This window comes from Pollicipes pollicipes, unplaced genomic scaffold, assembly GCF_011947565.3.
Source record: "Pollicipes pollicipes isolate AB1234 unplaced genomic scaffold, Ppol_2.1 Scaffold_6686;HRSCAF=7923_pilon_pilon_pilon, whole genome shotgun sequence".
Taxonomy (NCBI): domain Eukaryota; kingdom Metazoa; phylum Arthropoda; class Thecostraca; order Pollicipedomorpha; family Pollicipedidae; genus Pollicipes; species Pollicipes pollicipes.
In genome coordinates this window covers 6451820-6463620 of record NW_023596921.1, presented here as the reverse complement: position 1 = coordinate 6463620, position 11801 = coordinate 6451820, and the positions used below count along the sequence as shown (strand labels likewise).

The following is an 11801-nucleotide window of genomic DNA, read 5'->3' as shown; positions in this document are numbered from 1 at the left end:
TTGCTCCGAAACACTTGGCCTCAAAATCACAGCATCTAAAACATTCTGTAGAAAACGAGTGAGCTCTTTGTTTATGCATGCGCAGCAAGCCTGTGCTTTATAGAGCTGTGCACGGAAAAATAGGTTTCCGTATTAATTCAACCAATGAAGAAGCAAATATATACATGCATAAATATACATAAACAAAGAGAGAGAGAGAGAGAGAGAGAGAGAGAGAGAGAGAGAGAGAGAGAGAGAGAGAGAGAGAGAGAGAGAGAGAGAGAGAGAGAGAGAGATTATATATATATATATATATATATATATATATAACACACGATTTGCCTTAAAATGCAATGACCGAAATGAAAATATATTTTTTGGGAGGGGGCCCAAACTCCAGGGGCCCCACAATGTCTCTGACAAAACCCTGTGTCAATGTAGCGACAGCCTTTAACCAAAGGGCACACTTATCGTTTATTTTTTCAACAGATGGGATGGTTTACCTTTCGTGTATGCGATATGTACCGTTTTTAATCTTATTTTATGTCGGCTGAATTTTTTTATGGTAGCAGTACTTTATGGTCACTTGTTCACCCTGGTTTCTGAGATAGTGGCGCTCTACAGACGTTCATAACGCAACTGGCGCATGTAATAGGGTATATTTGCTCGGCCCTCTCTTATTGGGTGGCGCAACCAGGCAGGTGTGTGGCGTATCTAGAACCGCGGAAACCGTGGAAAAGTCTAGCAGGAACAAGGCGGTTGTCTAGGCGTTCGCCTGTCGTAAAGCTTTCAAGGCTGCTGAATCGGACTTGGCCGAATCATTTCCTGTTTTCTAGCGTGACGTGCCTCTGCACCGCAACCCACGTCAAGAGCTGTCTTTAATGGCTTCAGTCTACATCCCGGCTTTCAGGTCTGCACGCAAGGTTAGTTCAGCCTGGACAGTGGGTGTGCTGGAGCTGTGGATAGTCAAAATAGAATTCTGAAGCTGGAACACTGTTAAGCATGCTCAATTCAGCTGGTTCTGCTATGAATTTTCTGTCTCCCCACTGCTCAGACATTTTGTGAGAGTGAAAGAATGATAGCATGGTTGCGTTTTATGGGAGATAGCAAATGTTAAAGCTGTGGACCAGCCTGAAAGCAATTTCCACTGAGCCAGACACCTATGTGACATTGCCATTTTGTTTTCCTGTACTGCACATTTGGGTGAAACACATGGCAGGGCAAATTGGGTTGAATTTTCACCTAATTTGTGCATAAAGAATACTTTTTGAGCAGTTCCTGGCTTAAATTGAATCTCTATATAGAACTTGATGATTGTGCACTAAACTCAAAGCACTTAGATTCATGGTTTGCATACACAAAACTTTTTGCATTAATATTGGGGTGTCTGCTATGCTTAACAGGCCCGATATTGTATTTTCGCGGTGGCGTTGGGTTAACCTGCAAGAAGCAAGTGGCTTCTCAAATTAGGATGGTGGGAAAGTGATTGTGATCTTAGATGGAGCTGGTACATATCAAAATAGAGGCAAAGACACATTGAGAAGCACTTAGACACTGACTGAATCAAGTGGGGGTTGAGGCTCACACCACTTTAAGAAAAGTGATTTCAATAAGACGACCTAAGAATGCTTTTTTAGACCGTAATATACCCACCAGTAGTAGAAAACAGCGGCTTTGTATCGTTTTACCCTCAAAAATGAATTAATCGATCTCATACCGGCGACGACGTTCGCAGTACACCACAGCGTCAAAAGATGGCGCTGTTAGATGGTTGGTAGACGAGTCAGCTGAGCGTTCGACAGTCAGCCGAGCATGGTGCGAAGCCCCCGTATTTATTCCAGCAAACACGCTACTTCTGGCAAAATGTGCTCCTAGGCTACCAAATAAGAGAAATTGTCTTGCTGTGCTCCCAGCAGCTACTGCTGTGAACACAAAACTGGCAAGCATAATGCGTGCATTTTGAATACGTAAGTGGCATGCATGGAGAAGTATAAGTGTATTAAGTATATGCCGACATGTAAGCGAAATGGAGCAGGACAAGGACGAGTCGGGAGGCCGCAAAATAAAAAAGGTTGACAGGCAGTGAGAAACATGTTTAAGATGACAAACTATAAAATAATTTGTTGTCTCTCTGGGGCGTGGGCATAACCATGACGCTGAGATCGCGGGGACGATCCAGGGCTGGGCGGGTGAGCCTGTAGTCGAGGGGACCTGGGATCGCGGGGACAATCCGGGGTTGGGCGGGTGAGCGTGTAGTCGAGAGGAGACAACCTGAACTGAAAATAATATTTTGAATTGGAAAATTTCAACAAGTAAGCATTCTACGGGCAGCGTTAGGGGAGGGTGTGGAGTGTGAACCACACATATATGGACATACCGCTCACATAAGGAACGGGGCAAACATCATGTTTCCGTCCCCCAATCTCCATAGAGGTTCCTCCATCACTGGGCATGATATGGCAGCCAGAGGACAAGAGATGAGGGATCATGTGGCGACAGGACAAAACAAGACAGGCTTGCACCCGGGGCGGGATGAGAGAGGACAGCATCGAACAGGATAGAGGAGATAAAGCATGGGGCAGATCACTGGTTAGGAACAGCAGTCGTTGGGACTTTACGACGCGCTTAGCTGCTGAGGCTATATGGCGTCGCCTGCCTCTCGCCTTGGCAAGAAAGGTGGGCACCACGGGGAATCGAACCCCGCACTTCTGGTTTCCCAGACGTGCAGTGGTTAAAGGGAGCGTTATACATTTGTATGAGGTTTTGAACTAAACTAGCGCTATTAAAGATCACTCGGTGCAGTTCACAGATGCGCCGTTAGATTAAGACCTAAAACCCTGTGGATTTTGAACTGCACGCTTGTCAAGATGTGCATACTATTTCGAGGTCACCCAGACACCCATGCCGCCATGCCATCATAACGTCATCCATATCATGTCATTCCATTGGCCATGCGGCGATCAATGCTAATGAAAATGTAGTTGTTGAGTCGCTCATACATGGCGTTCGTGGGCCGATTTAAGATATAACGGCCGTCAATTTGCATTAAGTCAATGTTGTGCAAGGTACGATGACTTAATCAAACAATGACGTACTGAGGAGCATATGTACTGGATTAACAACGTGTCGTCTAGATCAGTTTTTACTTAAAAGTATGCCAATTGTTATAAGTGAGCTTGTTTCGTCATATCTGATGATTTCTTCAACATCTTCAAATATGGAACATTCTCTTTAAGTATCACGTCCCATTGAACTAGAGGCATGCTGCAGTCTTAACATATTGGGGCCATCGCGGCAAAGCACCAGCATCTGCACTGGTCTATGCTAACCACACTGCCCAAATCCCAACTCTTCAAAACCCTGGCTAAATCCGGGATGGCTCATGTTGGAGCTAGCTGGGAATGTGCAACGTCAGGGCTATGACAGTCAGGCACACTGTATGTCATAATGGCGTGGAGTATAATGCACTCATAAGGTCAGGATCATGGCAGCTTATAAGGAGCAAATCTGTTATTTTGTTCATAGCTGCCAGCTCATATTGTTCCAGCCAGCCTATGGAAGTTCGCAAGGGTGCTATTGTCAATTGAATTGTGAAATAAGATATGAGCATTGTATCAATGACATTGAGCTCCAGATATACTGAGCTCCAGATGTACTGAGCCCCAGATGTACTGAGCTCCAGATGTGTTAAAATGTTTAAATGGCAGGTGGCCATGCCCTGCGCTGTCATTGTGGAAATGTGTGCAGATAACTGACAAGAGCTCCTCATTGCCATGCGGGGTGACTTGTTTTGGCCTGCAAATGATATGCCCAGTACCAAGACTATGTAGCAAGTACATTTCTCCAGTCCAGGAATGGGGCAGCAGTTATTGGGCAAGATCCGTTTAAAGTGACGACAGTCTGTGTCATGAAATGTTTTCCACCTCGGAAATTTCCTTAAATTGCATGCAAGGGAAGGGGAGTGGTGGGTTCTATCACTGTAACCTTATCAAACAGAAGGCTGTGGTTTCAACAATGTTTTTATTCAAATGAGAAAAAAGGCATATTACGCCCAATAGGGTAATCAAAAGGACAAGAAGTTGCGCAGGTCTCAAACAGCTTTGCAGTGGATTGGAATCCTCAGGTCTCGTGGTTCCCTCTGAATTTCAGGCATATGACTACGCCCAGTTGGAGGGTATGTGTGCCGGTTGTTTTTGTTGTCGGGGGCTGATTGAGGACATTAGAATTTATGTAAATTGAAGCATATTTGACTCAAGCTGAATGTTGAAGCAAACAGTAACATTCGCCCCTCCACCCCATAGTAATATCAACGTGACTGCAGGCTAAGTAAGGCTTTCCGAAGCTATGAGAAAATGAATGTGACTCAGATCTGTTAACTTGAGGTAGCCGGTCCGTCCGGCCGCTACGCTTCCTAAAAATTTATTTCATCACGTTCGCACAATTCTCAGCGCCGAGAAGTACAGTTCTTTAAAGATGTGCTTTACAGCCAGTTAAATGTTTGCACAGGGGCGCGACCGGGATTTTCTGAAAGGACAGGCCCGGACATCTGTAAGGACGCATCACGCTGACGTTTTGTCGGGAGCCATCGATGAAGCAAAAAGCGAAAAATCTAGACGTAAGTAGGCGTCCGGGCTTCGTGTCCCCCCCCCCCCCTAGCATGCAAGCTATTTGGTCAGGTGGTGTAATATCACCACGGTTTCATCGCTCCCATTCTATTAAATAAACAAGAGAAAATTCCAAGTTGCGAACGGCCTGGAGAACGTGGGTCGAGTCCGGGCCCAGATCTTGACGATCCGGCTTCGCAATGATGCGAAACTTATACGATCGGAGGAGAAAACCGGCGATCGCCCTGGGCAAATTACAAGTCGATGTACGCAAACCAGCCAAACGCAGTTCCGCTGGTTTTCGGCATCTTCAAGTGTTAGTGATATGTCAGCAACCAGAGAGGCGAAAGGCGTGGTACCAACTATACGGTGTACGTTATTATACCAACTGCAGCTCCCTGACAGCTCTCAACACTTCCCAACCCTAGATATGCCAGTTATCGACCGAAAAACCGCCAGTGTCACCTTTGAAACTCATCTGCGATGCAGGTCGCTGTGTCCTGTACCGGAGTACACTGGACTCTGGAGGCTACGCTGCTGTGGGGTTGTGGTGATTGTGACCAATATTTAAGGCGCCTTGTTGATATCTTGGCAGGGGTGTGGAAGCAGCAGGGAGGTGGGGTGTTGAATTTATGACACGCTCTTACCCATTGTTGACGCTCGTGGCCCGCACAAGAAACAGACCATTTGTATTCACACTGTTCCTTCCATCTCCAGTCCGATCCAGTTCCATTCCCTTGACCGATTTTGACCACCTTGGCCGCCTTGTCCATTTGCTTGCCATGGTCTTTGCCCAATCTTTGATCTAAAGACACGTCTCCCTCGACTCGTTTATGCCGTCGCCTGCTACTCGGGTGATGCTCGGGCACGCGGTCTTCGGCTTGCGAACTCAGCGGCCTGGGGTTTAGGTGGCTTGTGATTCCGCATGCTGAAGGCCGGTCTCCCAGCTATCAGTGACGTCATCCTTCACATTGTTAAACTCTTGCCATACACATTCAGATATCTCAGGCACTGGGAAACACTCCTTGATCCATCTCATGTTCAAGACCAGCAAGCCAGCAGACCGGTCGAGTATCCGTCCTATATCCCTCGTCCAACTTACCACCAAAATGGGAGAACGAATCGTCGCGCGGCAGTTTTGTGTAGTTTTACCCTTATCTGTCTCACGTGCGGCAGTTTTAGCCTTACCTATCTCACGTGCGGCAGTTTTGCCCTTACCTATCTCACGTGCGGCAGTCTCGCCCTTACCTGTCCCACTTGCAGTAGTTTTACCCTTACCTATCTCATGTGCGGCAGTTTCACCCTTACCCATTTCACGACCATCTTCTTGCGTTCCTCCAGCGCGGGTTCCAGTCCCCGTTATTCGAGGGAAACCGTGCTTTGGTTGGTCCCCGACCACATTCTTGGCGCCACCGATAAGGACAGGTTTCACTGCTGTGCCTTACGTATTTAAGTAAATGTTTTGAAATTTATCACCGCATTTGGATAAAGAAACTGTAGATGCACGGCTTTGAGACCTCCTGGTTTACCGCCTATCTTAAGCGGCAGCCCAGAATGTGTGCCAAAATTATGTTTCCTGACACAGGGTGCTGTCATGGCCGCTCGCCAACAACTTGTGTGTCTTCCAAGGTTTAGCGTTAGGCGCTTTTCTTTTTACAGTTTTCTCAAATGACTTGTCTTTGTACGCAGAAAATGCACATGCTTTTTCAACATGCCGATGGCGCCCAGGTTTTGATGAGCGGTCCGAGGGATGACCTCAGCGGACTTATCTCGCGTATGAAAGCGTTGCGTGCGTCCTTAGCTGCTGGTTCGGCTCGCCTGCCCGTAGGGTGAATGCGACCAAAACACAAACAACCCATCACTTTCGGCAGTCGTCAAAACGTGCGCATCCTTCCGGACTTCACTGTAACTTTTCGTGACGCTGCGCTGCAACCGTGGGCGGAGGTGAGGAACCTAGGTGTCGTCTTTGACGGCGCCCTCCCGCCTCCCCCAACCGGGTGTCGTCTTGGAAGGCGCCCTGTCATGGGATCCTCGCGCCTGAGCTCAGCCGCCAGTGTGCGGGCATGCCGACAGGCCTGTCGCATGCACGACACTGCGTTCCCAACGGTGTCATGAAAACTCTACTAACAGTATTGATGCGCACGCAGGCCAGGTAAGGTGCTGGCTGCACGGCGAGCGGGACGCGCTGGGAGACCCGTTTGTATTAAACTGCGGCGCACGTGTGGAGCCCTCTCGGCAGGATAGGCTCTTACACCTCCCTAGGCCGAGAAGCGAAGCCGGTAGGCGACGTTTCGGATGCCGCACGCCAGCATTGTGTAATGCACTACTAGCCGACATCACACATCGGACACGGCAGCGTTTCGCACGCGTGGCGAGAGCGCACATACTGAGCGCTCATGCCATCGGTAGCCGTTGAATGGGCGTCTGACGGTGTTTCTTCACTTTTTTGCCCGCATGGTTTTTATCTGCTGAAGTTTTGACCCGGGCTGGAATAGTTACGTTCCATTGTGGATGATCCTATGGAAGCAACGTTTGCATGCCGATCACAACTGTCATGTCGTGTCGTGCCTACCACATCGTTTATAGAACCCTGGTTGAACTCTCACGAGTGGTGCTTTTCAGCGTATTGATTACTCGTGTTTGTATTGGTTGCCAAATACATCTGGGTGTACTAGTACAGTTCTTGGCATCATCATCACATGATCAGCCGTGATCATTCACATGATCGCGGCTGAAAACTCTCGTAGTTGTTATCGCTTGGGCCCTCCCACGCTGCACGAGGTGTCCTCGGCCCTGCGATGCCTGGTTGAAACACAGACACCTGTTCGGTTTGTTCAGTTCGGCCTGTTCAGTTCAGCCGAACAGCCTTTTCAGCCCGTTCAATTCAGCCAAGGTGCCTGTTCGAATGTCCTCAGATTGGAATGCAATAAAATGTAGTGAAATGTATTCCCCAAATATTTGTATTGGATTTGCCTTCGTCGTCTCGTTTCGACCGTCCAACATTCACGCATTCAGCATTGCGCACATGAGTGAAGGGTACATGAGTAATACTGCGCTGGTTTTAACACAGAGACTAACACCATTTCATCGGGGTATGACCGTCATGTATTTCCCCTGCGACCTTTGACAATCCACAGTCTTCGGTGCCCGTAGCCAGCGGTCTCTTACGATATATCTGATTGTGTGAAAACCTATTTTAGTCAAAAACTGGGTGCCTTTAACACCGCGTTCTGTAGCGACCTGTCCGTCACTTTCGCCAACTGTGACAGCCGGCACCTCCGCAGCCTGACTGTTATGACGCATGCAGCGGCGGCTGGCATGCTCGCTACAGAGACGTGGCAGCGTCACCGTCGATGAATGTGACGGTCGGGTGGCAGCCACAGCGGCTGGTGCCGCCGTGACGGCCGTTCATCCCGCCACTCCGCTGCGACACGTCCGCTGTGACAGCGTCGCCCCGCCACTCCGTCCGCTGTGGCAGCATGGCCCCGCCACTCCGTCCGCTGTGACAGCATCATCCTGCTACTCCGTCCGCTGTGATAGCGTCGCCTCGCCACTCCGTCCGCTGTGACAGCATCATCCCGCCACTCCGTCCGCTGGGACACGTCCGCTGTGACAGCATCATCCCGCCACTCCGTCCGCTGCGACACGTCCGCTGACAGCGTCGCCCCGCCACTCCGCTGCGACACGTCCGCTGTGACAGCCGTTCATCCCGCCACTCCGCTGCGACACGTCCGCTGACAGCGTCGCCCCGCCACTCCGCTGCGACACGTCCGCTGTGACAGCGTCGCCTCGCCACTCCGTCCGCTGCGACACGTCCGCTGTGACAGCGTCGCCCCGCCACTCCGTCCGCTGTGGCAGCATGGCCCCGCCACTCCGTCCGCCGTGACAGCATCATCCCGCTACTCCGTCCGCTGTGATAGCGTCGCCTCGCCACTCCGTCCGCTGTGACAGCATCATCCCGCCACTCCGTCCGCTGGGACACGTCCGCTGTGACAGCATCATCCCGCCACTCCGTCCGCTGTGACACGTCCGCTGTGACAGCATCGCCCCGCCACTCCCTCCGCTGTGACAGCAACACCCCGCCACTCCGCCCGCTGTGACGCTCCGTCCGTCTGATGCCAGTTTCATTGAAATTTGCCTCGTATAATTCGTTTCACAGCTCTGTGAAAAGCAGACCCTGAACGCGTGAACCCCATGGGCTAATAGGTAAAGAATGCCGCCGAGTGACTCTGCTACCAACGTCCTTCAGTGGGGGCTGGCTTAACGTTACATAGGCGGCTGCATGAGGAAGCCGGTCCAAGGGCGGATCCAAAATGTAATCTGGGGACAAATTCCGAGCATCGGATCATTTGCCCAGGCGCTAAAGGTGTCTGATGCATGGTCAGTTGCGAAATGTCCGGCATAGTTCAGTCCCCTTGCTTTATAGGGCTGACTCTTCATTGTCGGCATGGAAACATCCTGGCGTACAACCGTTGTACAAAAGGCGGACATGCTGGCAGGGTATTCGACGACATTTCTTTTAGGTGGTGACGTTAAGAGTTGCGCGATCTCCCGTTGTTAAAGGGAGTGTTCCACATTGATGTAGGGTTTTGAACTGAAATAGCCATCCAGAAGTGCTGCCTTTCGGTGCTGTTCACAATTATGCCCTTCTTGGGACCTAAGCCCCTCTGATTTCTGAGCTAACGCCCGCGAAACTGCGGAAAGGCATATCGGAAATAGTATTTCGAGGTCACCTTGGCAATGATGACGTCATGATAACACCATTCAAATCCTGCCATTCTATAAGCCATGTGGCCATCGAGGCTAAGAAAAATATAGTTGTCGAGACGTTCATAACTGGTGTTTGTGAGCGCCATTTCCAAATATATCGGCCGTCAATCGGCTCCCAATCAGTGTTGTGCAAGGTACGATGACGAAATCAGACCGTCACGCATCGAGCAGCATGTTTACTAAACAGATAATTTTGCCATCTAGAGCAGTCTTTTCCGCTTAAAAAATTACCAATAGTTGTAAGTGAGCTTGTTTTATCATACCTGGTGCATGCGTCATATCTTCAGATGTGAAACTTTCCCTTCAACAGTGGAAAGTCGTCTTCATAAAGCCTAGCCCCTCTCAACATACGGTTTGCTTCCCTTGCGCGCGATTGGCACTCGCCCTTGCGAAACCCATGTACTCCAGACATTCAGCCTCAGGCGGGACGTGCCATTGCGTGACTGCGGCTGATCGTCGGTTTTGGGCGAGGCCCAACGACCCTGGGTCGCGTGACCGTTCTATAGCGGTCAACGGCCGGATAGCGCGGCGGAGACCGTCGGCCGGAGGTGTCGCCAGGGTGGAACACCAAGGAAGGCGAGCTTACGTTAATGAAGGGGGAAGGTGGCGTTGAGTCGGAGCTGAAACAATCATAGCTGTGCGTTTGTCGTGGGCGCCGGTACCAGAATGGGGAGGGGGGGGGATGCAGTGTTCGGGAGGGCAATAGCCGCCCCGCTCCCACTGGTGACCTTTCCACCTTCGGTGAAGCGGGCCGTCCAGAGCCATTGCGCTCCGGCGGCCGTTTGAGCGTCCACGACCCGCCGATGATGGACCTGGGCTGTCGCAATGCGAGACGCTACGGCTGCCGTTGAGCAAGGCTCCATTACATATCCGACGGTCTGTCTGTGTGACGGTGGTTGGGCTGCACCAGTGTTGTAACCGTCTGCCAAGGGATGTTGGTCAGGCTCTGCATGCTTTATGCAACGTGAGCGCGGACAGCGCGCAGGTGGTTTGCTAGCTTTACGGTGCCGGCAGCCCACTGTGGTCCGTGCACGGTTGCCAGTTGTTACCAGTCCTGGTGGGGAGAGATGCAACTGCTGATACGCTTGCATAGGTCATGGAATACCAGTTAGGCGCCGTCTGCGGCCCGGGATGAGCAAGTGTATCACAGACGCCACTGCTATCACCATGCAGGTGATGCCAACACAGAAACGTGTGATACCCGTCAGCTTCGGGAGCCCATTCTACCGGACTTAGCAATGCATCGGAATATCATCCTTTCATGTATTTGGCTCGCGGATGTGCGAAGATGTTGAGCGTCCAGGCATAAATTTACGACTTATGCCGCTCTGAAATATGGGCTAGTTTGATTTGTGCTTGCCAAGACGCGGCAATTGCAATAGATTATGTAGATGCCTTTTAATGGGTTGTGTTCGTGATAACTGTGCGGAAAATGTTGGAAAAAATCTTGGGTGGATATAAGTCACGACAAACCGGATAATGTAAGCCCTGTTAACATAGCTTTCACCGCAGGCGGCAGGCACGGACTGCGACCCCATAGGCAGTCCTTTGCTTGGTAGCTATCCGTTCCTGCTAGCGCTGCGCAGCAAGACACACATTCCTTTCATGCGAGTTTCCCTTCACCTGTATTCCGGACCTTCCTTCACCTGGGTAACGGTTGGCCAGTCACGGCTGATGGATAACCTTGGACGAAATCTACACCAATTAGCGACTGGTCATAACCGCGGCTTAAAACAGATATGAAAGCCCGGCCGTGTGCCGGCTGTGGGGCCAGGAACGCCGAACGTCGCCATGGCTGTGGGCCAGGAGGGCCGAACGTCACCATGACTGTGGGTCAGGAGCGCCGAACGTCACCATGGCTGTGGGGCCAGGAACGCCGAACGTCGCCATGGCTGTAGGCCAGGAGCGCCGAACGTCACCATGGCTGTGGGGCTAGGAGCGCCGAACGTCACCATGGCTGTGGGGTGGGAACGAGAAGTAACGAAAGGCTTGCTCTTTCCACATCAGTTGGGTGTTATGGAATCGTCAGCTTACAATGGCCTAATAAAGGGAGGGCTTGAAGGCCATCCAGGCGTGCCGACGCCATAGGAATGTAAGTCAACTCCTGTCACCCCGAAGGCCGGGCGGCGGTCAAGGCCAGGAAAGATATTATCACCCGACGTTCAGATCTGACGACCATGATCGCTATTTCCAAATGTAGCGAACGTCGATTGGTTCTCAAACAATGTGGAGCAAGCTGGGCAAGCGTCAATCACGAAGCACGTTTTGTGCTACAGAATATAAGAAATTGGACATGGTTTCTCCCCTCGCTAGTTATCACAGAAATAAAACTTGTGATTGAAAATTTTGAAAATAACACATTTATGCGTGATTTTGTACCCTTGCATATCTATTCGTGATTTTAAGACGTTTATTCGTATTCCATAAACGGGTCTTTTTCTTGCATAT

The 11801-nt window shown here is 50.5% G+C and overlaps 1 protein-coding gene across 1 annotated transcript in view; it reads left to right on the top strand.

Annotated features, from left to right (window-relative positions):
- The first annotated feature begins 672 nt into the window (after nucleotides 1-672).
- The window catches only part of Bcat (Branched chain amino acid transaminase), a 37504-nt gene continuing 26375 nt past the window's right edge, over nucleotides 673-11801 (top strand). Inside the window, exon 1 of the mRNA XM_037230853.1 lies at nucleotides 673-902. Within this exon, the coding sequence (XP_037086748.1) occupies nucleotides 861-902 (42 nt within the window). The 5' untranslated portion in view covers nucleotides 673-860. The remainder of the gene's footprint in view (nucleotides 903-11801) is intronic.